The sequence below is a fragment of the Schistosoma haematobium genome, chromosome ZW, assembly GCF_000699445.3.
Source record: "Schistosoma haematobium chromosome ZW, whole genome shotgun sequence".
NCBI lineage: Eukaryota > Metazoa > Platyhelminthes > Trematoda > Strigeidida > Schistosomatidae > Schistosoma > Schistosoma haematobium.
Window position 1 is genome coordinate 51,274,389 of NC_067195.1, and position 25,538 is coordinate 51,299,926.

At 40.4% G+C, this 25,538-nt stretch overlaps 2 protein-coding genes across 6 annotated transcripts; one reads left to right on the forward strand and one right to left on the reverse strand.

Moving 5' to 3' along the window:
- The first annotated feature begins 1,882 nt into the window (after positions 1-1,882).
- LSM1_1 (SM protein) lies at positions 1,883-19,976 on the forward strand. Of its 4 annotated transcripts, none has more exons than XM_051211683.1 (4): positions 2,771-2,938; positions 12,291-12,348; positions 12,385-12,602; positions 13,680-13,942. In XM_051211683.1, exons 2-4 carry the CDS (start codon positions 12,291-12,293, stop codon positions 13,851-13,853), a joined length of 450 nt encoding a protein of 149 aa, XP_051071771.1. In that variant the 5' UTR covers positions 2,771-2,938; the 3' UTR covers positions 13,854-13,942. The 4 variants fall into 4 exon arrangements, with proteins under 4 accessions (XP_051071770.1, XP_051071771.1, XP_035585579.1 ...); XM_035730803.2 differs by lacking the exons at positions 2,771-2,938; positions 13,680-13,942 and adding an exon at positions 19,529-19,976 and having other exon boundaries at positions 9,359-12,348; positions 12,385-12,453; positions 12,487-12,602; XM_051211682.1 differs by lacking the exons at positions 2,771-2,938; positions 13,680-13,942 and adding exons at positions 1,883-1,969; positions 19,529-19,976 and having other exon boundaries at positions 12,291-12,602.
- On the reverse strand, positions 14,529-25,353 carry PPP1R7_1 (Protein phosphatase 1 regulatory subunit 7). 2 transcript variants are annotated; one of them, XM_051211684.1, is made up of 3 exons: positions 24,637-25,353; positions 21,724-22,035; positions 14,529-15,159 (listed from the first exon to the last, which is right to left on the reverse strand). In XM_051211684.1, exons 1-3 carry the CDS (start codon positions 24,907-24,909, stop codon positions 14,761-14,763), a joined length of 984 nt encoding a protein of 327 aa, XP_051071773.1. In that variant the 5' UTR covers positions 24,910-25,353; the 3' UTR covers positions 14,529-14,760. The 2 variants fall into 2 exon arrangements, with proteins under 2 accessions (XP_051071773.1, XP_051071774.1); XM_051211685.1 differs by lacking the exons at positions 14,529-15,159; positions 21,724-22,035 and adding an exon at positions 20,414-21,006.
- Positions 25,354-25,538: the final 185 nt, after the last annotated feature.

The window sequence follows — 25,538 nt, forward strand, 5'->3', positions numbered from 1 at the left end:
TTCCCTGCTGGAATGTTGTCTGGTCCTGCTGCTATGGCACTCTTGATTTGTCTGATGGCCATGCTGATTTCTTCAATTGTTGGCGGGCCAACGTTGATTGGGAGGTCCGTGGGTGCTGCTTCGATATTGGGTGGGTTCAGTGTGGCTGATCGATTCAGGAGTTCTTTGAAGTGTTCTACCCACCTGTTTCGTTGTTCTTCGATGTTGTTGATTACTTTACCCTCCTTGCTTTTCACTAGTCGTTCTGGTTTACGGTAATTTCCAGCGAGTTTCTTTGTCGTGTCATAAAGTTGTCTCATGTTTCCTTCTCTTGCAGCCTTTTCCGCCGCCGTTGCTAAATCTTCCACATATATACGTTTGTCGGTTCTGATGCTCCTCTTCACTTGTTTGTTAACTTCTGTGTATTCAGCTTGTGCCTTGGCTTTTTCTGCTCTTGTTTGACTGGTATTGATTGCTGCCTTCTTGTCCCTTCTTTCTTGAAATTTATCCAGTGTATCAACAGTGATCCATTCCTTGTGATGGTGCTTCTTGTGACCCAGGACCTCATGACATGTTGAAGTGATTGCCTCTTTGATCCCCTTCCAGTTGCTCTCCACAGTAGTTCCTTCTCCATTGAGTAGATCATGAAAGGCCTGGAACTTGTTGCTGAGGTCTATCTTGAGTTTGTTTAGTTTGTTAGTATCCTGGAGGAAGGCCGTATTGAACTTTTGTGATATTGTCCGCCCCGTTGTCCAGTGCTTCTTGAGTTTCGATTTCATCTTAGCGACCAGCAAGTAATGTTCTGAGGCTATGTCAGCTCCTCTCTTGGTTCTCACACCCTCCATTGTCCTTCTGAACTTTTGCTGATGCAGATATGGTCGATTTGGTTCTGTGTACTGTGATCTGGTGAGGTTCGTATGGCTTTGTGCATGGGAATATAGTGCCGCCTATGACCAGTTTATTGAAGGCACATAGGTTTGCAAATCTCTCACCACGTTCGTTCCTTTCTCCCAGTCCATGTTGTCCCATGATATCTTCATATCCGGTGTTGTCCATTCCAAACTTGGCATTTAGGTCGCCCATCACAATTGTCAAGTACTTTTTTGGGAACGTCATGACGATTGACTGCAGCCTTTTGTAGAATTGATCTTTAACATCTTCATTGTAGTCTTTGAGATATGCATAGCATTGGGTGACGATCATTGAAAAGTCTTCCTTCTTTGTTTTGAAGGGGGCTTTGAATATTGCATACAAGCAGCTAGCCACGGCTTAAAAAAAGACAGTGAGCTTTTGGAAAAGATTCAGAGAACAGCAGCTAAGCTGGTTCCCGGAATAGCGAAGCTTCCGTATGATGTTCGACTGGCCAAGCTAAACCTATTCCCGTTGTCATATTGTAGAACTGGAGGCGACTTGAGCACAGTTTCCAAAATGCTTAGTGATAAATTTGCACCTGATATGTCCTCATTTTTCTTATCTTCCAAAGCAAAAGATTTGCGGGGACACTCCGAGAAGGTTCACAAGCCCAGAATAAATTACTTGTCAGCTCGCCATCGACTCCCAGCGAATCATCAAGGAGTGGAACTCATTACCTCAGCACGTGGTTGAAGCTCCATCCGTCGACTCTTTCAAGAGGAGGTTGAATCAGCTGAGAGACCACCGTTGCCAGGACTAACACGGACCATCAAGCCTTTTGTCTTTTCCAAACTGAAACTGACCCACGGCTCATGAGATTTCCATCCTACAAGTTCACTTTGTGCTTGTTTGGATAGCATCAATGCAACTTTTTGTGTGTGTATGTATGTGTATGTATGAGACTACTTATCTACTATATAATTGACCCTTAATAATCTTACCCACCAAACGGTATATTATCTATTTAGGCAATGAATATTAAACCGACACTACTTCAAATGGTGAGGTACATAAGCTGGTGGTGTTATAACTGAGTGTATAACTTAAATTCAATCGGTCATCAGTCTGAACTGTAAATGTAAGCTATCTCAATTGATTTTATTGAGATTTGGCTCACGCCATATTTCATTAAGTACATATTCCTATATCGCTATATCTACGGTCGTCTGACCATACCACTCTATATATATGAAATGATGAACATATGATCATCAGTTGATTTGTTTCACAAGCTAAAATTAGGGAATGACTTTAAGTTTTATCCAAGAAGTATTTGGAGCACAGATTTATTTACCCTTCCCAGCTCGTATTTTGCGAAGTTGTCCCCTGATTGTTTCAAAAGTAGGTAGGACGATTGCTTCAGTCCTGTGGGCACCAAGGTGGACTATTCATATTCTTGCTCCTCGTTCACTTCTATTATTAACAAAGTTTTCCTTTAATCGCTTAGTTTCCAGGGCGAGACTAATTTATGGACGCACCAACCAGATATAAGATAACGATTCACGAATTTGGCGCGGAATTCGCTCATACATTTGGCTAAATAGAGTTTAGGCATTAATGCTGATGTCAGTTCGTGATGAAAACCCTAAATCTAATTTTAAGCCCTAACCATCAACTATAAATGAGAATTCGAAGTTCTTCCCTCAAGCTACTTCAGCGTCGCTAAAAGGTCGTCCATAAATTATAGTCTCACTGTTTCTGGGATGATCACAAGATCTAATATCTCTTAGCTACCAAGAATACATTTCGACTACCCAGTTTAATAGTGGGCTTGATCTCACACCCCCTCATGAAAACTTGTTGATTTATAATTCTGTAAAAAATAAGAGCCTAGCTGTAGAAAACTACTGAACCATGTAATACTTGGCCTATTTTGTGGCTACGTGTTCAAGGCCATGTTTTGTGCATACGGCCCTAATATTGACCCCGTTCCTATCTTATGCTTCATAAATATCCTCTGCAGTATTCATCTTTCGATAAACAGCCGTTCTTATGGACAGGAGAAAGATCAATTAAAAACCACTCGATAGCTCAAAAATAATCGGAAGTAAGTTCTGTGGATAGTGGTTTATCCGTAAATAACAGTCATACTTGGCTTGTTAGCTGTCCTGATTCTCCTTAACACAGCGAATAAATATACAGAAAACACATTAAATTGTATATGATATAATCTTTAACAACTCGATTATGTAGTCTGTGTAAACAGTACATAGTGAGTATACAGGTAAGGTCTGTAAAACCGACTCTTGCAGCCAAGCGACCTTGAGAAATAGCCATGTTAAGCCTATCAAGTCAGTCAGCTACAACGTAGAACCAGGTGCATATATGCACTAGTCCAAGATGCCATACCTCATTAGCACAAAAAGATGGATACCAAATTCATAGTAGTTAATTCAATGGTAGTAATATATAAAAGAAAGATTGCATATTAGGACATAGTACAAGATGAAAGAGTTAGTTCGCAGAAAGAAAGATATAAAGTGATTTTAATCTCATAGTTCAAAGGAAGATAAAGAGTATATACACATACGCCATTGTGATCGATTACGAGACATTTCACCCAGAGTCTCCAACCATTGGTTACGATAGTCACGCGGACCTCAACCAAGTAGTCTGCATCTACCAACATGGCTCCAACTAAAAGTTAGTGTCTTTGTGGACTGATGCCACGTTTTGGTTTGGCCGCCCCTAACTTTCTTCCAACCGTCTCTAACACTTGTCAGCATTGCACGTCGTGGTAATCGGTGTTCAGACATACGGAACACGCGACTTGACCATCCCAACTGGTGAAGATTCACAATCTCATCAACTGATTTATCATCACTTCCTAATAGCCTACGTCTTACCTCACTATTACTTACCCGTTGATCCCAGTAGATGCGAGCAATATTTCTAAGGCATCTGTAGTCAAATACTAGTAGCTTACAAATATCTTCGACTCTTAATGGCCATGTTTCGCAGCCGTAAAGTAAAACAGAACGAACTGCTGCGCAGTAGACTCGTCCTTTAATTGATAGATGGATATCCCACCTTCGCCATGGGTGATGTAAGTTGGTAAAGGCCAGACGAGCTTTCTGAATCCGCGCATAGATTTCATCAGACACCAACCCATTAGGGCTGACCAGACTTCCAAGATGAGTGGAGTTGTCAATGCGTTCGACCATCTCACTCCCTATCCTTAGTTCAGGTGTTGACGCAGACCAGTCCTGAAGCAACAACTTGGATTTAGAGGGGGAGGACCGCATTCCAAACATCCTGGTATCGTTGCTCAGTGCTACCAAAAGACTGCATTTTATCAGCGTCTTCACCAAACAGGACTATGTCATCTGCGTATTCTAAATCGATAAGTGGACCTCCTGGAAGGAGATCAATACCCGAGAACTCAGTCGACGAGAAAGTTATTTCCATCAGTAGATCTATGATGAAGTTAAACAAAAATGGGGAAAGTGGACAGTCTTGACGGACACCACTTGAGGTTGCAAAAGTAGGTGACAGTTCGCCATAAGCTCTGACTTGACTAGTAGTGTTCGAGTAAAGAGCCTTCACAAGGTTTATGTACTTCTGTGGTACGCCTTTCAATGACAGACACTGCCACAGAATCTCGCGGTCTACCGAGTCAAATGCTGCTTTTAAGTCGAGAAAGACCACCATTGTCGGACGCCGATAAGTATGCCTGTGTTCTAGAATCTGACGAATGGTGAATATGTGGTCGATGCAGCCACGACCAGGTCTGAAGCCAGCTTGAGTCTCTCGTGTTTGCAGTTCACGAGTCTTTGTTAGGCATCCGATAATTATTGAGGCTAGTATTTTAGATATTATATTAGTTAAACTAATCCCTCTGTGGTTGTCACAAGATGATTTTGACCCTTTCTTATATATTGGGACGATAAGTGATTGTGACCAGTTAGATGGGATAACGTCTAACTCCCAGATTTTAGCTAAAATATTAGTCGACCTAATCGCTAAAACTGGACCACCATCCTTAGAAACCTCTGCAGTTAATCCATTTGAACCAGCTTCTCTTTATCGTTTCAGATTAGCTATGTCTTTTTAAACTTCAATTAGTATCGAGTTCCGGAGTCAGACAAAACGTTTTACTCTCTCCCTTCCTCTTTCTTCTGGTGGCCGACTGGATTATGAAGACCTCGACATCTGAGGGAAGACATGGCATACAATGAACAGCTCAAAACCAACTAGACGCTTTGGAATTAGCAGGTGACCTAGCCCTCCTATCGCATACACATGAACAAATGCAGATAAAGACAGCCAGTGTAGCAGCAGTCTCTACATCAGTAGGCCTCAACATACACAAGGGAAAAACCAAGGTCCTCAAATATAACATGGAGAACAGCAATCCAATCACTCTTGATGGCGAAGCTCTGGAAGATGTAGAATCCTTCACATACATGGGAAGCATCATCGATGAACAGGGAGGTTCAGATGCAGACGTAAAGGCGAGGATTGGCAAAGCAAGGTCAGCATTCCTACAATTGGACAAAATAAGGAACTCAAAACAACTTTCAACCAATATCAAAGTCAGAATCTTCAATACCAACGTCTAGGCGGTTCTACTGTACGGAACTGAAACTTGGAGAACTACAACAACCATCATTAAGAAGGTACAAGTATTTATAAATAGCTGTCTACGCAAGATACTCAACATCCATTGGCCGGACACCATCAGCAACAGCCTTCTCTGGGAGAGAACAAACCAGCTTCCAGCTGAAAAAGAAATTGGGAAAAGACGATGGAAATGGATAGGACATACATTACGCAAATCATCAAACTGCAGCACGAGGCAATTCCTAACTTGGAATCCTGAAGGGAAGCTGAAAAGAGGAAGGCCAAAGAACACATTACGTCGGGAAATCGAAGCAGATATGAAAAGGATGAATAATGACTGGAAGGATCTGGAAAGGATTTCCCAGGACAGGGATGGATGGAGAATGCGCGTGAGCGGCCTATGCTCCTTCGTGAGGAGTAACAGGCGCAAGTAGTATTAGTATCGGGTTGCCTACTTCAATGTCCCATTCAGGGTGTTTGGAAATGGTGTGGCTGTAGAGTAGCTGAAGACTAGCTTAACTACCCCTTAAAGTGTTCCACTCATAGTTCTGAACGTCTGGACTGAGAGCAGATAAGAATTTCGTCTTTTTCCGAAAATGTCTCACACTTGACTTATTAGTTCTAGTTTCTTTTATTAGTCTGTAGAGCTGTCTTGCGTTACTTACAGCCTCCGCCTTTTCCATCTCTTTTGCTTTCGTTGCCCACGCTCGTTCCTTAGACTTTTGCTTAACATAGATCTGATTTGTCTTCGCTCTTCGTCGTGTTCAGAGCCTGATGGGATGAGTTTACGAGAATCCATCAGTGCTCTAGACTTGGAAGAAATCCATTGGTTTTTCGTGAACCTTGGGTTTAAATCACTAACGGATGTCACTGCTGTTTCCAGGGCTGTTTGTATAGCTTTCCAAGCAACATCTGGGTCAACCTCGTTTTCAGAACTATCTAAGTGTGACCTCAGTTATTCCTAGAACCTACTTTTGGTTTTTTCGTCACTCAATTCAGTCAGTCAGTCAGTCAGCTACAACGTAAGACCAGGCACATATGTGCATCGGTCCAGGTTGCCATACCGCATCAGCACAACAAGATGAACACCGGATTCACAGCAGTGGTTAGGTCAAAGGTGGTAATATATAAGAGAAAGATTGCATACAGAGATATAGTACAAGAAGAAAGAATTGGTTCGTAGAAGGAAAGATATGAAGTGATTTTAATCTCTTAGTTTAAGGGAAGACAGGGAGTGTATACACCGACGCCATTGTGATCGATTCTGAGCCATGTCACCAAGAGTCTCTAACCATTGGTTACGAAAGTCACGCGGACCCCAACTAAGTAGTCTGCATCTACCAACATGGCTCCAACTAAAAGTTAGTGTCTTTGTGGACTGATGCCACGTTTTGGTTTGGCCGCCCTAACTTTCTTCCAACCGTCTCTAACACTTGTCAGCATTGCACGTCGTGGTAATCGGTGTTCAGACATACGGAACACGCGACTTGACCATCCCAACTGGTGAAGATTCACAATCTCATCAACTGATTTACCATCACTTCCTAATAGCCTACGTCTTACCTCACTATTACTTACCCGTTGATCCCAGTAGATGCGAGCAATATTTCTAAGGCATCTGTAGTCAAATACTAGTAGCTTACAAATATCTTCGACTCTTAATGGCCATGTTTCGCAGCCGTAAAGTAAAACAGAACGAACTGCTGCGCAGTAGACTCGTCCTTTAATTGATAGATGGATATCCCACCTTCGCCATGGGTGATGTAAGTTGGTAAAGGCCAGACGAGCTTTCTGAATCCGCGCATAGATTTCATCAGACACCAACCCATTAGGGCTGACCAGACTTCCAAGATGAGTGGAGTTGTCAATGCGTTCGACCATCTCACTCCCTATCCTTAGTTCAGGTGTTGACGCAGACCAGTCCTGAAGCAACAACTTGGATTTAGAGGGGGAGGACCGCATTCCAAACATCCTGGTATCGTTGCTCAGTGCTACCAAAAGACTGCATTTTATCAGCGTCTTCACCAAACAGGACTATGTCATCTGCGTATTCTAAATCGATAAGTGGACCTCCTGGAAGGAGATCAATACCCGAGAACTCAGTCGACGAGAAAGTTATTTCCATCAGTAGATCTATGATGAAGTTAAACAAAAATGGGGAAAGTGGACAGTCTTGACGGACACCACTTGAGGTTGCAAAAGTAGGTGACAGTTCGCCATAAGCTCTGACTTGACTAGTAGTGTTCGAGTAAAGAGCCTTCACAAGGTTTATGTACTTCTGTGGTACGCCTTTCAATGACAGACACTGCCACAGAATCTCGCGGTCTACCGAGTCAAATGCTGCTTTTAAGTCGAGAAAGACCACCATTGTCGGACGCCGATAAGTATGCCTGTGTTCTAGAATCTGACGAATGGTGAATATGTGGTCGATGCAGCCACGACCAGGTCTGAAGCCAGCTTGAGTCTCTCGTGTTTGCAGTTCACGAGTCTTTGTTAGGCATCCGATAATTATTGAGGCTAGTATTTTAGATATTATATTAGTTAAACTAATCCCTCTGTGGTTGTCACAAGATGATTTTGACCCTTTCTTATATATTGGGACGATAAGTGATTGTGACCAGTTAGATGGGATAACGTCTAACTCCCAGATTTTAGCTAAAATATTAGTCGACCTAATCGCTAAAACTGGACCACCATCCTTAAAGACCTTTGGAGCCAATCAATCTGGACCAGCTGCCCTTCCTCGTTTCAGATTATCTATAGTTTTCTGAACTTCAGCTAGCGTCGAGGGACCTACTTCAATGTTCTATTCACACTGTATGGCAATGGTGCGTAGTTGTAGGGTAGCTGAAGGCCAGCTGAAATGTTCCGCTCATCGTTCTAAACGTCTGGACTGAGAGCAGATGTGTGTGTCGTCTTTTCCAAAATCGTCTCACTTACACTTGACTTATTAATTCCAGTTTCTTTTATTAGTCTGTAGAGCTGTCTTGTGTTACCTACAGCCGCCGGCTTTTCCACTCCTTTTGCTTTCGTTGCCCACCACTGCTCACGGTCGTTTCTTAGACTTTTGCTTAACCTAGATCTGATTTGTTGTCGCTCTTCATCGTGTTCAGAGCCTGATGGGATGAGTTTACGAGAATCCATCAGTGCAATAGACCTTGAGGAAATCCATTGGTTCTTTGTGACCCTGTGGTTTAAATCACTAATAGATGTCACTGCTGTTTCCAGGGCTGTTTGTATAGCTTTCCAAGCAACATCTGGGTCAGCCTCGTTTTCAGAACTATTTAAGTGTGACCTCAGTTGTTCCTGGAACCTACTTTTGGTTTTCTCGCTACTCAAATCAGTTCTAATTGTTCTTTTTACTGAGGCTTTTTTGCGTCCAGTGAGGCGCAAGCAGATGCGTGCCCGTATTAGGGTGTGGTCGGAGTCCAAGCAGGTACTCCAGAATGAGCGACAATCTTCTACCGACCCTCTCCAACGATGACTGATGGCAATATGGTCTATTTGAGTCCATCGTTGGTTTAGTGTAGGGGGTCGCCATGTTAGACGATGTCTCTTCTTATGCTTAAAATTTGTGTTTGCTAAAAATAAGCGATTGTTTGAGCACAGTTGCAGCAGACGGTCACCATTATCTGTTCGCTGTGCTGGAATGCTAAAATATCCACCTAAATGCCTTTCTGTTTGGTTTAAGCTACCTATCTGAGCATTAAAGTCACCCCCTATGAGTACTATGTCTGAACGTTTAGCTTTCTGAAGAAGTTCAGAAAGCTTTCTGTAAAATTCATCTTTCACATAATCTGAGCTGCAGTCAGTGGGAGCGTAGGCAGAAACGACGAAAAGGCAACGATGTGTATCCCTATCCTTCCGAGTTCTTACGGAGCCGTTTAACCGAACAGCACATAGACGACTGTTGACGGGGATCCACTCTAGCAGTGCTTGTTCCTCCCTCATGCTTAGTGCTATGCCTACACCTGCCAGTCCACGAGAACTGGCCATCGGGTCACCAGATACACGGAGGGTGTATCTCGTTGGCTGTACGTTTTGCCGAGGTGAGGTCGAGTGAATGACCACACTGGAATCCTGTATGCGTGTTTCGGAGACACAGCATACATCAATGGAAAGAGACTCTAGGGTTTTAGCCAAGGAAGCCTGCTGACCGATTTGACATAGAGTGCGTACGTTGAAGGCTCCAATGTGTAGTTTGGAGCGAGGTTTCAGTAGACCTGGGACAGGGTTTTGAGCACTAGAATCGTTGGCTATGGTGACACTTGAGGAGGAAGCCGAAAGAGGAAGTTTAGAGTGGAAAGTCGATGTAGGAGGAATAATAGGAATTGAAGAGGAAGGTTGATTATGAATACAGTGGTCTCGAGTGCTGTTAGAGGTATGAGGGCGGTTATCACTTCCCGGTTGCCCACACCGAGGAAGGGTTCTTCTGGAGGTACCTGAAAAGGAAATTGATTAGAGGTGGTCTCAGTGACCTGAGAGCGTGACCGCAGTCCCCAAGGGACAACTGCTTGAGGCCGGTCGCGCACGGCCTTTTCGTGGGAGGTTTTTGACGTGTTAGCTCCGTTCTTCAAAGGGCCTTACCGCCGGAGACGGAAATCCGTGAGGTAAGGTGAGGTGTGCATTTTTAGGGTCGACCTTTGCTAACCCCACCCCTCCTTGTGGGAAGACAGCATCGCTGTCATGCTGGTTGTCTGAAGGAAACACCTTACTGCTGTCACACTTCTGTACAGTCAACAGTACGACTTCGCCTTCGGACCTTGGGTTTGTTGCTTTTAGTCTTACCGCTCTTCAACCGACCTGTCTGACATGGTAGGACCTTGAGGAACGGTTGTTCCAGCTAGTATAGCTCGGTTGCTTCATCACGATAGGCAAGCCCAACCACCACGTCAAGGTAGCAACAACGGTCGGGGTACTCAATTCAATCATAACGGGTCCTTTTAATGTGGCTTTTCTGCGTCCAGTGAGGCTCAAGCTAATGCATGCTCTTATTAGGGCACGGTCAGTTTCTCAACATGTATTCCAGAAAGAGCGGCGGTCTTTTACCGATGACTGATGGCAATATGGTCTATTTAAGTCTACCATCGGTTTGGTGCAGGGGTCTCTCATTATGCTTAAAATTAGTGATCGTAAGAAACTGAACCAGACTACCAAGATACGCACCTGAGACGAGTACTATGTCTGAGCGTTTAGCTTTTGAAGGAATTCAGAAAGCTTTCTGTAAAATTCATCTTTCACTTCACCCGGGCTGCAATCATTTTGGGCGTTGGCAGAAATGACGCAAAGGCATTGACGTATATACCTATCCTTCCGAGTTCTTACGGAGCCGTTCGTCCGAACAGCACATAGGCGACTGTTAACATTGATCCATTCTAGAAGTATTTCTTCTGCCCTCATACCTAGTACTATACCTACACTCACCAGTCCACGAGGACTTTCCGTCGAGTCGCCAGATAAACGGAGGGTGTATCCCGTTGGCTCCCTGTTTTAACTAGGTGAAGTTATGTGTGTGACCACACTAGGATCCTGTATGTGTGTTCCGGAGACACAACATACATCAATCATACGAGATTCTACGATCTTAGCTGAGGAGACCTGCTGGCCGATTTGACATAAAGTACGTACGTTGAAGACTTTAATGTGTGGTTTTGAGCGAGGTTTCAGTAGACTTAGGACGGTACTTCGCGCAATAGAATCGTTGGCCATGGTGACATCTGAGGAGGAAGTTTATAGTTGATAGTCGAGATAGGAGGAATAGTAGGAATTGAGGAGGGAAATTGACTATGAATACGGTGATCTTGAGTCCTGTTAGAGATATGAGGGTGGTTATCACTTCCCGGTTGCTCACACCGTGGAAGGGCTCTTCTCAAGGTATCTGAAAAGGAACTTGGATTAGAGGTGGTCTCAGTGACCTGAGAGCGTGACCGCAGTGCCCAAGGGACAACTGTTTAAGGCCGGTCACACACGACCATTTTGTGAGTAATTTTTGTTCTAGCTCCGTACTCGTTGAGACGGAGACGGATATTCGTGAGATAAGACGAGGTATACATCTTTATGATTGACCTTTTCTAACCCAACTCTTCCTTTGTGGGAAAGTAGCACCGCCATCACGCTGGTTGTCTGAGGGAAACAACTTACTGCCGTTACACCTCTACGGTCAGCAGTACGACTTCGCCCTCGGACATTAGATTTGCTACTTTTAGTCTTGCTGTCCCTCAGCCGATCTGCTTGGCATGTTAGGATCTTAAAGAACGATTGTTCCAGCCAGTATAAACTGGTTGGACCATCGCGACAGTCTACCAAGAGACAGTAAAGATTTTTTTAAATGATATATTATACTGCTGGGACTTTTAATTTGGAGTTTAGATTCTCGCATCATAACTGATATCAGTTCATGATGAATACTCTTACTCCCATTAGTAATTCTCAACCCTGTTTCGATAGACTCCTCGTTACGCTGAGTTTGTTTACACTTATACTATTGGCTCAGTGGTATAGCTCTTCTGTATTTTAATTTTTTGGATATCTTCGTTCATAATGATGGCTAACTTGCCACATCACTAATATTTCAGTGTTATCTGTATAACTTATAGGTTAATATAGCGCCTAGTTATAATTAGACAATTTCAGGAAGTATTTCACTCAATCTTTCCTCTAAATGACCCAATGGAGATACATAGTCAGTTTGTCCTGAGAAGCAGGTACACTATAATATACAAACTCATGTGTGACTCTATTGGTATTTTTTTTATTCTCTACTAACCGTCGCACAACGTAACACAATTCACTAATTTACTTCCGATTACTATTTCATTTATTCACTTTATTTTGAGATGCCGTCGTCTGAAAATAACTATCCAGGAGCTGCTAGTCTAATTCAGGATATTGGAAGTTCGTTGTGATTGGTGGCCCAACGATCTTTTGTAGAAAAAATGGCGATTATTGTACGAGGAGGTCGTGTGTTTATTGGATTTCTTCGAATAATTGACCAGTTCGGTAAGATATCATATCCAATTTATATATCGGTAGGCAACGTCGTCCTTCATAATGCTGTGGAACGTATTCATGTGGCGAAAAAATTCTGTGACGTTCCCCAGGGAATACTTTTAATTAGAGGTGAAAATATTACAATTATCGGGGAACTGGTAAGATAGTAAACTTTTTAATTATATATATATATATATATATATATATATATATATATATATATATATATATATATATATATATATATATATATTAGTTCGACATAATAAGGTTCAACTTAGATAAGTCAACTTTGAAATAATAATCAGAAAACATTGTCGAAATTACGTAATAAGAAGTGTACAAATAATTAGATAGTTAAGAATATAAACAGATGTTCGTCGTCCTGTAATCGCATTCCTAGTTCAGATGGACTTTCTGATAAATTCAGTGATAACCACTAGCCAGAGCTGATCAAAAACACTATTTCCCAACTTACTCCGCATAAACGAAAATCTTAATTTGGTAATAGTAACTTTTTGTTGGAATAAGCCTAAATTAATAGGTATAAAAAGTAATGCTCATCCGAATCTCATTCAACAGTTTCTACTGGTCTGTTTGTTAATAATAATAATCTATGCGGTACCAAAAGATGTTTGTTGAAACTTATCATAATCACTCAAAACAAAGAACCACAGTAACATCTGCCATTGATTTGTGCAAGTAGAACTTTCCATAGGTCGATCTCCCACGCATTTGTGTAACTTTTGATGAAGCCATGTAATAGTTTGGTTAACTTAAAATGTCGCAGGAATGTCCAGTCACCTGAACATAAACATAGGTAAGAACAGTTACATGCTGTTATTAGTGACGCATACTCCAAGACTGGTCCATGTTAGTGCCTTGGTTAAATAAATTGTTTTGTGGTCTAGATCAGTGGTTAATAGTTTCAACTCGGATGTTAAAAGCCTGCTTGGATCCCGATCTGCTTAACATTCTGAATGAAATATTTCATTTTATCTTACCCACTTTGTTTATATGTGACAGTGGCACAAAGCCAATTACTATTAAACTATCAGCAAGGTGAGCGTTACTGACAAAGTGAACTCTTATGTAGTATGTTCCAAGCTGCAATTTAAGTGAGGGCTACGAGTACAACCCAGTTGCCCAAGTTAAGAACTCAAACGATTTGCCCAACAGACAGGAATTCATTTGCACATTTGTTAAGGAAGTGCATTTTTCTCCCTCCTTTACAGAATCCGGAAATAAACATCGACGAGAAGCTAGAAAGAGTTTCAGAAGAAGAGATTTATAAGCTCCAGCAAGAACAGACAGCCTCGCGCAAAGAACTAGCCAAGAAGCGAGCTGAACTATTCGCGATACGTGGATTAGGTTTTCCAGACTTCTTAGATATAATTGACGACACATAATCGTTGCACATTTTCTACCATGCTCATTAAGTTGTCGCAAGTTGCATAGTTTGTGTCAATAATTGATAATAAAACATTGCTTAAATCAATTATACATATGCTTATGAATAATATCCATATTTATGCAGAAATTTGTTATACGAAAAAATATCTTTCAAATAATAAATTAGTACAGTAGTTTTTGTGACTAAATGACTCCAAGTAGTGATATTACATCAGTTTAGGATACTTGCAATAAATTAAATGTCTTTGGAATTGGCAAAAATACTGCTTACAAAATAAATGATTATATCGAATTCCCACTTTGGCTAAATAAACTTGTTCCGTACGGTTCATGTTTACAAAGGTGAATGTTTGTCGAAACAACGGTACTTATTACTTTACTATGGTTAAAATCTAATTACATCATTTTTTATTAGTAGCCCAACGATGCCCTCTTTGTAGTGCGCCAATAAGCACAACAAACTAGATGTATTCTTACTGCTTTCAAGATGGTCACTTGGTATACATATATAGGGTTCGACTAAGGATTTTCGCGCGTCATTGCTCTGCATCAGTTGTGCATAGTGCACTCATCATTGAACGTCAAGTTTCAGTAAAGTATCTTCACCGTGAGTGGATTCTGTTTGAATCTGGCCACGACCCATACATTCTTTTAACGGCATACATTGCTTTAAAGACGAATAAATGTAGACACTAAGAGACTGTTGTGTTTTTAATCATCGCTAAGTAGGAAATTTATTAGCACGTTGGTTTGGTAAGTTGCATATTTTAAGATCTTAATATATAACACAGATACATGTATAAAAAGTACATTAAATTCAGTCACAATTTCCTGCAAAGCTTAAAAACAATAGATCTGAAGCCGCAGGAAAAAATTGGGAAATCAATTACAGCAAAGATGTAATCAGATCCCAACCCCTGTAAGATTTGCATCCAGTTGTTGAAGATTCGGTAGAGCTAACAGTATTTTTCGTCGGTAATTAGAATCATGTTTTGTACGATCTGTGCTTAGAAAATAGATTGGATTACGCTCCATATACAAAGTTCGCAGCTTTTTTAATACACTTAACTTTTCTAGCTGCTCCCAATCGGATATCTTATTGTCATTGCACCAAAATTCTTCTAGATTTTCCAAATTCGACATGTTTTGAATCTGTGATATGAAGTTGTACGCCAGGTCTAAAATTTGTAACTTTGATAATGTTTCAAGGCCTTCAATTTCTGTTATCCCGTTCTCGCTCAGATATAGTTGCTCCAGATTAACAAGACTGGTTAATCCATCTATTTTGGTGAGTCTGTTACCCTATATAATTAATTAAATGGAAGATGAAGACAAAAAACGTTAGTCGAGTTTGACAATCATAACAATTAAAGGGATACTTAGTGAATCTTGTAATACTGCTTCCTTGTGACATTATTTTGTAGTAACTGAAGCTTTGCCTTCAGTCAACTAGAACAAGTTTGAGAATTACAAGTTTAGTATACATAACCTGAATTGTCTTATACTCATGGATGCTCGACTATTGTTTGCTTGTGTTGTGATAAGGGTTTCCTTAAAAGTGGACTTAACCATACAGCTACCATTAATCATGTTTTGGAAAAATCAGACAAATTGTTTAATTTCGAGTGAAAGCTATTACTCTTACATTTGCAATGATCAAGTCGGACGGTACTATTTAGGGTGGCTGTCTCTTAATTTGTACTATCTCACGAAGGCTGGACAGAATCGTTGGCTATGGTGACACTTGAGGAGGAAGCCGAAAGAGGAAGTTTAGAGTGGAAAGTCGATGTAGGAGGAATAATAGGAATTGAAGAGGAAGGTTGATTATGAATACAGTGGTCTCGAGTGCTGTTAGAGGTATGAGGGCGGTTATCACTTCCCGGTTGCCCACACCGAGGAAGGGTTCTTCTGGAGGTACCTGAAAAGGAAATTGGATTAGAGGTGGTCTCAGTGACCTGAGAGCGTGACCGCAGTCCCCAAGGGACAACTGCTTGAGGCCGGTCGCGCACGGCCTTTTCGTGGGAGGTTTTTGACGTGTTAGCTCCGTTCTTCAAAGGGCCTTACCGCCGGAGACGGAAATCCGTGAGGTAAGGTGAGGTGTGCATTTTAGGGTCGACCTTTGCTAACCCCACCCCTCCTTGTGGGAAGACAGCATCGCTGTCATGCTGGTTGTCTGAAGGAAACACCTTACTGCTGTCACACTTCTGTACAGTCAACAGTACGACTTCGCCTTCGGACCTTGGGTTTGTTGCTTTTAGTCTTACCGCTCTTCAACCGACCTGTCTGACATGGTAGGACCTTGAGGAACGGTTGTTCCAGCTAGTATAGCTCGGTTGCTTCATCACGATAGGCAAGCCCAACCACCACGTCAAGGTAGCAACAACGGTCGGGGTACTCAATTCAATCATAACGGGTCCTTTTAATGTGGCTTTTCTGCGTCCAGTGAGGCTCAAGCTAATGCATGCTCTTATTAGGGCACGGTCAGTTTCTCAACATGTATTCCAGAAAGAGCGGCGGTCTTTTACCGATGACTGATGGCAATATGGTCTATTTAAGTCTACCATCGGTTTGGTGCAGGGGTCTCTCATTATGCTTAAAATTAGTGATCGTAAGAAACTGAACCAGACTACCAAGATACGCACCTGAGACGAGTACTATGTCTGAGCGTTTAGCTTTTGAAGGAATTCAGAAAGCTTTCTGTAAAATTCATCTTTCACTTCACCCGGGCTGCAATCATTTTGGGCGTTGGCAGAAATGACGCAAAGGCATTGACGTATATACCTATCCTTCCGAGTTCTTACGGAGCCGTTCGTCCGAACAGCACATAGGCGACTGTTAACATTGATCCATTCTAGAAGTATTTCTTCTGCCCTCATACCTAGTACTATACCTACACTCACCAGTCCACGAGGACTTTCCGTCGAGTCGCCAGATAAACGGAGGGTGTATCCCGTTGGCTCCCTGTTTTAACTAGGTGAAGTTATGTGTGTGACCACACTAGGATCCTGTATGTGTGTTCCGGAGACACAACATACATCAATCATACGAGATTCTACGATCTTAGCTGAGGAGACCTGCTGGCCGATTTGACATAAAGTACGTACGTTGAAGACTTTAATGTGTGGTTTTGAGCGAGGTTTCAGTAGACTTAGGACGGTACTTCGCGCAATAGAATCGTTGGCCATGGTGACATCTGAGGAGGAAGTTTATAGTTGATAGTCGAGATAGGAGGAATAGTAGGAATTGAGGAGGGAAATTGACTATGAATACGGTGATCTTGAGTCCTGTTAGAGATATGAGGGTGGTTATCACTTCCCGGTTGCTCACACCGTGGAAGGGCTCTTCTCAAGGTATCTGAAAAGGAACTTGGATTAGAGGTGGTCTCAGTGACCTGAGAGCGTGACCGCAGTGCCCAAGGGACAACTGTTTAAGGCCGGTCACACACGACCATTTTGTGAGTAATTTTGTTCTAGCTCCGTACTCGTTGAGACGGAGACGGATATTCGTGAGATAAGACGAGGTATACATCTTTATGATTGACCTTTTCTAACCCAACTCTTCCTTTGTGGGAAAGTAGCACCGCCATCACGCTGGTTGTCTGAGGGAAACAACTTACTGCCGTTACACCTCTACGGTCAGCAGTACGACTTCGCCCTCGGACATTAGATTTGCTACTTTTAGTCTTGCTGTCCCTCAGCCGATCTGCTTGGCATGTTAGGATCTTAAAGAACGATTGTTCCAGCCAGTATAAACTGGTTGGTCCATCGCGACAAAGTCTACCAAGAGACAGTAAAGATTTTTTAAAATGATATATTATACTGCTGGGACTTAATTTGGAGTTTAGATTCTCGCATCATAACTGATATCAGTTCATGATGAATACTCTTACTCCCATTAGTAATTCTCAACCCTGTTTCGATAGACTCCTCGTTACGCTGAGTTTGTTTACACTTATACTATTGGCTCAGTGGTATAGCTCTTCTGTATTTTAATTTTTTGGATATCTTCGTTCATAATGATGGCTAACTTGCCACATCACTAATATTTCAGTGTTATCTGTATAACTTATAGGTTAATATAGCGCCTAGTTATAATTAGACAATTTCAGGAAGTATTTCACTCAATCTTTCCTCTAAATGACCCAATGGAGATACATAGTCAGTTTGTCCTGAGAAGCAGGTACACTATAATATACAAACTCCTGTGTGACTCTATTGGTATTTTTTATTCTCTACTAACCGTCGCACAACGTAACACAATTCACTAATTTACTTCCGATTACTATTTCATTTATTCACTTTATTTTGAGATGCCGTCGTCTGAAAATAACTATCCAGGAGCTGCTAGTCTAATTCAGGATATTGGAAGTTCGTTGTGATTGGTGACCCAACGATCTTTTGTAGAAAAAATGGCGATTATTGAACGAGGAGGTCGTGTGTTTATTGGATTTCTTCGAATAATTGACCAGTTCGGTAAGATATCATATCCAATTTATATATCGGTAGGCAACGTCGTCCTTCATAATGCTGTGGAACGTATTCATGTGGCGAAAAATTCTGTGACGTTCCCCAGGGAATACTTTTAATTAGAGGTGAAAATATTACAATTATCGGGGAACTGGTAAGATAGTAAACTTTTTAATTATATATATATATATATATATATATATATATATATATATATATATATTAGTTCGACATAATAAGGTTCAACTTAGATAAGTCAACTTTGAAATAATAATCAGAAAACATTGTCGAAATTACGTAATAAGAAGTGTACAAATAATTAGATAGTTAAGAATATAAACAGATGTTCGTCGTCCTGTAATCGCATTCCTAGTTCAGATGGACTTTCTGATAAATTCAGTGATAACCACTAGCCAGAGCTGATCAAAAACACTATTTCCCAACTTACTCCGCATAAACGAAAATCTTAATTTGGTAATAGTAACTTTTTGTTGGAATAAGCCTAAATTAATAGGTATAAAAAGTAATGCTCATCCGAATCTCATTCAACAGTTTCTACTGGTCTGTTTGTTAATAATAATAATCTATGCGGTACCAAAAGATGTTTGTTGAAACTTATCATAATCACTCAAAACAAAGAACCACAGTAACATCTGCCATTGATTTGTGCAAGTAGAACTTTCCATAGGTCGATCTCCCACGCATTTGTGTAACTTTTGATGAAGCCATGTAATAGTTTGGTTAACTTAAAATGTCGCAGGAATGTCCAGTCACCTGAACATAAACATAGGTAAGAACAGTTACATGCTGTTATTAGTGACGCATACTCCAAGACTGGTCCATGTTAGTGCCTTGGTTAAATAAATTGTTTTGTGGTCTAGATCAGTGGTTAATAGTTTCAACTCGGATGTTAAAAGCCTGCTTGGATCCCGATCTGCTTAACATTCTGAATGAAATATTTCATTTTATCTTACCCACTTTGTTTATATGTGACAGTGGCACAAAGCCAATTACTATTAAACTATCAGCAAGGTGAGCGTTACTGACAAAGTGAACTCTTATGTAGTATGTTCCAAGCTGCAATTTAAGTGAGGGCTACGAGTACAACCCAGTTGCCCAAGTTAAGAACTCAAACGATTTGCCCAACAGACAGGAATTCATTTGCACATTTGTTAAGGAAGTGCATTTTTCTCCCTCCTTTACAGAATCCGGAAATAAACATCGACGAGAAGCTAGAAAGAGTTTCAGAAGAAGAGATTTATAAGCTCCAGCAAGAACAGACAGCCTCGCGCAAAGAACTAGCCAAGAAGCGAGCTGAACTATTCGCGATACGTGGATTAGGTTTTCCAGACTTCTTAGATATAATTGACGACACATAATCGTTGCACATTTTCTACCATGCTCATTAAGTTGTCGCAAGTTGCATAGTTTGTGTCAATAATTGATAATAAAACATTGCTTAAATCAATTATACATATGCTTATGAATAATATCCATATTTATGCAGAAATTTGTTATACGAAAAATATCTTTCAAATAATAAATTAGTACAGTAGTTTTTGTGACTAAATGACTCCAAGTAGTGATATTACATCAGTTTAGGATACTTGCAATAAATTAAATGTCTTTGGAATTGGCAAAAATACTGCTTACAAAATAAATGATTATATCGAATTCCCACTTTGGCTAAATAAACTTGTTCCGTACGGTTCATGTTTACAAAGGTGAATGTTTGTCGAAACAACGGTACTTATTACTTTACTATGGTTAAAATCTAATTACATCATTTTTTATTAGTAGCCCAACGATGCCCTCTTTGTAGTGCGCCAATAAGCACAACAAACTAGATGTATTCTTACTGCTTTCAAGATGGTCACTTGGTATACATATATAGGGTTCGACTAAGGATTTTCGCGCGTCATTGCTCTGCATCAGTTGTGCATAGTGCACTCATCATTGAACGTCAAGTTTCAGTAAAGTATCTTCACCGTGAGTGGATTCTGTTTGAATCTGGCCACGACCCATACATTCTTTTAACGGCATACATTGCTTTAAAGACGAATAAATGTAGACACTAAGAGACTGTTGTGTTTTTAATCATCGCTAAGTAGGAAATTTATTAGCACGTTGGTTTGGTAAGTTGCATATTTTAAGATCTTAATATATAACACAGATACATGTATAAAAAGTACATTAAATTCAGTCACAATTTCCTGCAAAGCTTAAAAACAATAGATCTGAAGCCGCAGGAAAAATTGGGAAATCAATTACAGCAAAGATGTAATCAGATCCCAACCCCTGTAAGATTTGCATCCAGTTGTTGAAGATTCGGTAGAGCTAACAGTATTTTTCGTCGGTAATTAGAATCATGTTTTGTACGATCTGTGCTTAGAAAATAGATTGGATTACGCTCCATATACAAAGTTCGCAGCTTTTTTAATACACTTAACTTTTCTAGCTGCTCCCAATCGGATATCTTATTGTCATTGCACCAAAATTCTTCTAGATTTTCCAAATTCGACATGTTTTGAATCTGTGATATGAAGTTGTACGCCAGGTCTAAAATTTGTAACTTTGATAATGTTTCAAGGCCTTCAATTTCTGTTATCCCGTTCTCGCTCAGATATAGTTGCTCCAGATTAACAAGACTGGTTAATCCATCTATTTTGGTGAGTCTGTTACCCTATATAATTAATTAAATGGAAGATGAAGACAAAAAACGTTAGTCGAGTTTGACAATCATAACAATTAAAGGGATACTTAGTGAATCTTGTAATACTGCTTCCTTGTGACATTATTTTGTAGTAACTGAAGCTTTGCCTTCAGTCAACTAGAACAAGTTTGAGAATTACAAGTTTAGTATACATAACCTGAATTGTCTTATACTCATGGATGCTCGACTATTGTTTGCTTGTGTTGTGATAAGGGTTTCCTTAAAAGTGGACTTAACCATACAGCTACCATTAATCATGTTTTGGAAAAATCAGACAAATTGTTTAATTTCGAGTGAAAGCTATTACTCTTACATTTGCAATGATCAAGTCGGACGGTACTATTTAGGGTGGCTGTCTCTTAATTTGTACTATCTCACGAAGGCTGGACAGATCTTCCATTAGTGGCGACTACAACCGACATGAGTTTAACAACAACGGGCCAGATTTCTAGGGGTTCTGTTTATCTATGGAAAATACCTTACTATATCAGCAATAATACCTCACTTTCGGACCCTAGATTTGCTGCATTTTTACTAACCTGTTTAAAAGTCTTCAGTTTCATTTGTATTTGTGACTTTATCTATTTCGCGCCTACCAGCAAAATTGTTTGTTTCTAAAGTTTGTATAAGCTATACCTCAAGTCCAAAATATATCTTGGCGTATGTAATATGAGAAAATATACTCACCTGAATGCTAAGAATGGTTAGATTAGTCAAGTTATCCAAGTTTTCCATTGTTGGTATTTTGTTTTTACCACAATAAAGTTCAGTCAATTTTTTCAATCCATCCAAATTTTCTAACTTCCCTATTTTGTTTGAACCAAGTTCCAACAATTCTAGGTCTTGCAAGTTGCTCAGATTCTCTATTTTTGAGATATGATTGTTTACGAAATACAGTTTCCGGAGATTACTTAGATTCTCCAAGTTTTCGATACGTCTTATCCGATTAAAGCTCAAATCAAGATTAGTCAGTTTTGTGAGGCACTCTAAATTTTCAATCTGAAAATAAGATACATAGAAGCGTTACAAGAATCTTCATAGTAAGGCTTATAGTAGCCTTACATGATTGTATTATGGAATATATATTTGACTTGCAACAGTTTAAATCGCGATTAGCCCCCAAATGCCCTGGTATGGCCGAGAGTGGGTGGGCCCGCCCTCCCTCTCGGGATGCACTCACACGGCCACGTGTATACAGCTCCTGCCAGGGAAGTCCTACCCACTGCCTTCTCGTGGTGGGGGTGTTGTTTACGAAATTGGGAGGACGAAAAGCAAATGTCCGGCGCTTTAACCGGATTTCAAACCAATGAAGCACATGGGTTCCAGTATCCTGCGGGAACAAATGGCGTATGAACCAATCGTTGGTCACCGGCTACCATGGGACTGCATCTCCTCACGATGCTCCACTGCCTTGTGGGTCAGACCTATAGGTCAAAGGCTCGGGGTGTGGCCCCCTGAGAAAACCACCTGCTTCGGTTTGGGCACCCAGGCAGTATCACAACCCTCACACAAATCGAATGATTTATGTGGCGCATATCTACTTGGTGCCTCCTTGTACCAATGTTTATGTGTTTAAATAAGTAAATAAAATCGCAATTAAGTCTGAGTTCATTTTATTCGTTTATGATGACAAACTTTGTAAACATAATGGTGAGTGTTATATCCGGTGAAGATTAAATTACAGGTAAATTCCAAGGACTATTCATGGACTAATATTCTATAAATATTCTTATTGTATAACTACTCAACAATTACACTATGTATATTTATATTCCTTTTATGATAAGCTTTATTTTGACCTATAACTTATTATTGTACGATTTACGGTTCTTAAGTTATGTTCAGTTTATTAACTACTGCCTCCCACATTCACAGCCACTTTTTGGGCTTATTTGTGTACAAATATTATTTCCTATTTTATGGTACGTTGCGGTCTGTGTGATTGTTATATAAACCAAGTATGCCTGAAATAAACGATCTGCTCTGATTCGGAAGCTGGTATCTTGTTCTGGACTCAAGTGGAAGGGCTCGTAGGACATAGGACCAATAAGGACGCTAAACTGCCCACACCGGTTGAACGTCATTGGTTGGCCTAGTGTGAAGATTCGTATAAGTCGTATTCGGATTGGTAGATAAATCGTGTGATCGAAAAGTCAGACATCCAAGGTCATAACAGTGAGGGTGAAGGCAATCAAATAATAGTAAGCATGATGGTTATGATAATACTGAGGACACTGGTGGAAAAAGAACGAGTATGTTGAATACATTCGTCATAAACAACGAAACATTTACACCACCCGATAATTAACCCTTAATTTTTATTGTCTTGTAGACCTTGCCAGTCAATAAATTTGTTTTGTTTAACCACTTGAAGTTTGACATGATCAGCCTCGACTTTAACTCACCTCGTATCAATGTGCGCAGCGGCCAAGGATACGTAAAATGCTCCAAGCAACCTATTTGTTAAATGTTTACGAGACCTAGTCGATGAGTGCATTATGCACCTAACTTTACCATACCTGAATATTTATATAAATGACTCAAGGGATTTAAGGATGCCCAAAGATGAATAACGTAATCTTAACACCGGCAAGTAAAGGTTGAATGAATAATCAAGGGTTTGGAAATAGGTATAATGTACACATGCTTACAATCTACAGTCTTAGAAAAATGTCTCAGACTAATCACACATTGTCGTTTCAGGAAGACGAATGGAACATGAGTCCATCGATTGTAGGGTCAAGTACAGACTTCCCCATTAGGATCAGGAATAATGTGATCTATAGTTGGAGATCCCGACTGGAATGAGTTGAAATTAGTCACAGTACCGTAACTGCTCTCATTATTTAACCTCTAAATCCTGAGTCTAGATAATATTCCAAACTTTTCATTTTTTTCTCCTATTGTCTCTTTCTTCCTTACTATATTTTATATATTTAGTCCCCCACTATCAGTGATGTCATCCCGACTCCCAAGTTTTCATCCCGTTGATTTGCAGTGTGGTGACTTGCGACGATATATATGAGTCAGGTCCTACGTTGTTTAGGGATATAACATGTCTTTCAATCAAGCATTTAATCAACATACTCATTACTGGTAGAGGTGCTGGTTGTTCCTAGTAGGCAAGATACTGTTGTTAAAACTTAAGTTGTCAGTATGACAGCCTTTATTTTGAGAAACTACATATTTCGATTCCTAGAAAGCTATTCTAATACAGATTGAAATATATTTGTCTAATATTACTTGGATGGGTAACGACAATGAGTCCCAGTTACAATGTTAATTCAGCTACCTCAATGATAACAAGGTGAAACATGTTACTTTGAGAAGGTCTAACTAGTTCAGTCGTATCAGAACTGCTGACATATTACTTATTTGGTAATGCTAGGCTAACCACTGTCACCGTAAGTTAAGACGTTTGTGTAACCAGCGCGTAAGAAGACCAGTCCCATGGATAAACTAATGGGTACCAATATGTTGCTAACCAACAAGTCGACAGTAATTCTAAAGCACTTATATGCCGTATATGGTAGACCTATCACACTGTTACGATATACACCGGGACAAAAATGGTCATTCACATTTGGTTGAAAAGTTTACCTTAGTGATCTGATTATCATAAACGTCCAGATCTTCAAGGGTTTGAGAGATAGGCTCGAAGTTTTCCAACTTTTTCAGTAAGTTGTTTCGAAGACATAATGAGCGAACATTTGGGAACCGACTTAGTTTACTGATACATTTGATTCGGCAGTGTTCAAGGTATATTTCTTCATCGTTCACGTTAGGCAAATCAACTTCATCTATTTCGAAAGTATCTGACTGATGTTGTTCCCCGGTCCCGTCTTCAAGCTGAGGTTTACTTTGGTCATCCATCAGAAAATCACCAAGTATGATATACTGAATTGCTATGACCTGGAAGGGCTTGCAACATTAAGTGATCAATGTGAAGAAAACAACTGGTCAATAACAGCCCGTTAAAAAGACATAACATTGGTGCAAAGGTACAGAATTACCGCTTTTCCACTCAGCGACCTTGAGCCGCCCCAAAGCGGTCATTTCACGTTTGAAGTATCCTTAGTCTCTGAGACGTTTGCGAGCCAGTTTAACTTGGTAGTATGTTTACGATTAGAAGACCTGTATCTATCGGAAAACGCCGAATAACGCATATTCATGTGTTTTTCAAATACCTTACAGATAAAGAAAACCTCTGGAATGAACTTATAACTGTTGAAATATAGCTAGTAGTAGATAAATTTGTATATTACATCTCTCTGTAACTGTCATAATTTCTGTCCATTTACTCGGTGCTAATGTAGCGTCAAATACTCATGAAGGTATTTCGGCCGACCTAACTGGTACTTCTCGTCAGGCAATCCTTTATCAAATATTCTTGATATGAGGTGAATTTGAAAATTCTTCGAAAGTTCTCCAGAGTGTAGAAGAAGCATAATTCTAATAGTTGAAGATGACATATACTCATTACGTCCATGTACAAAGTAAGA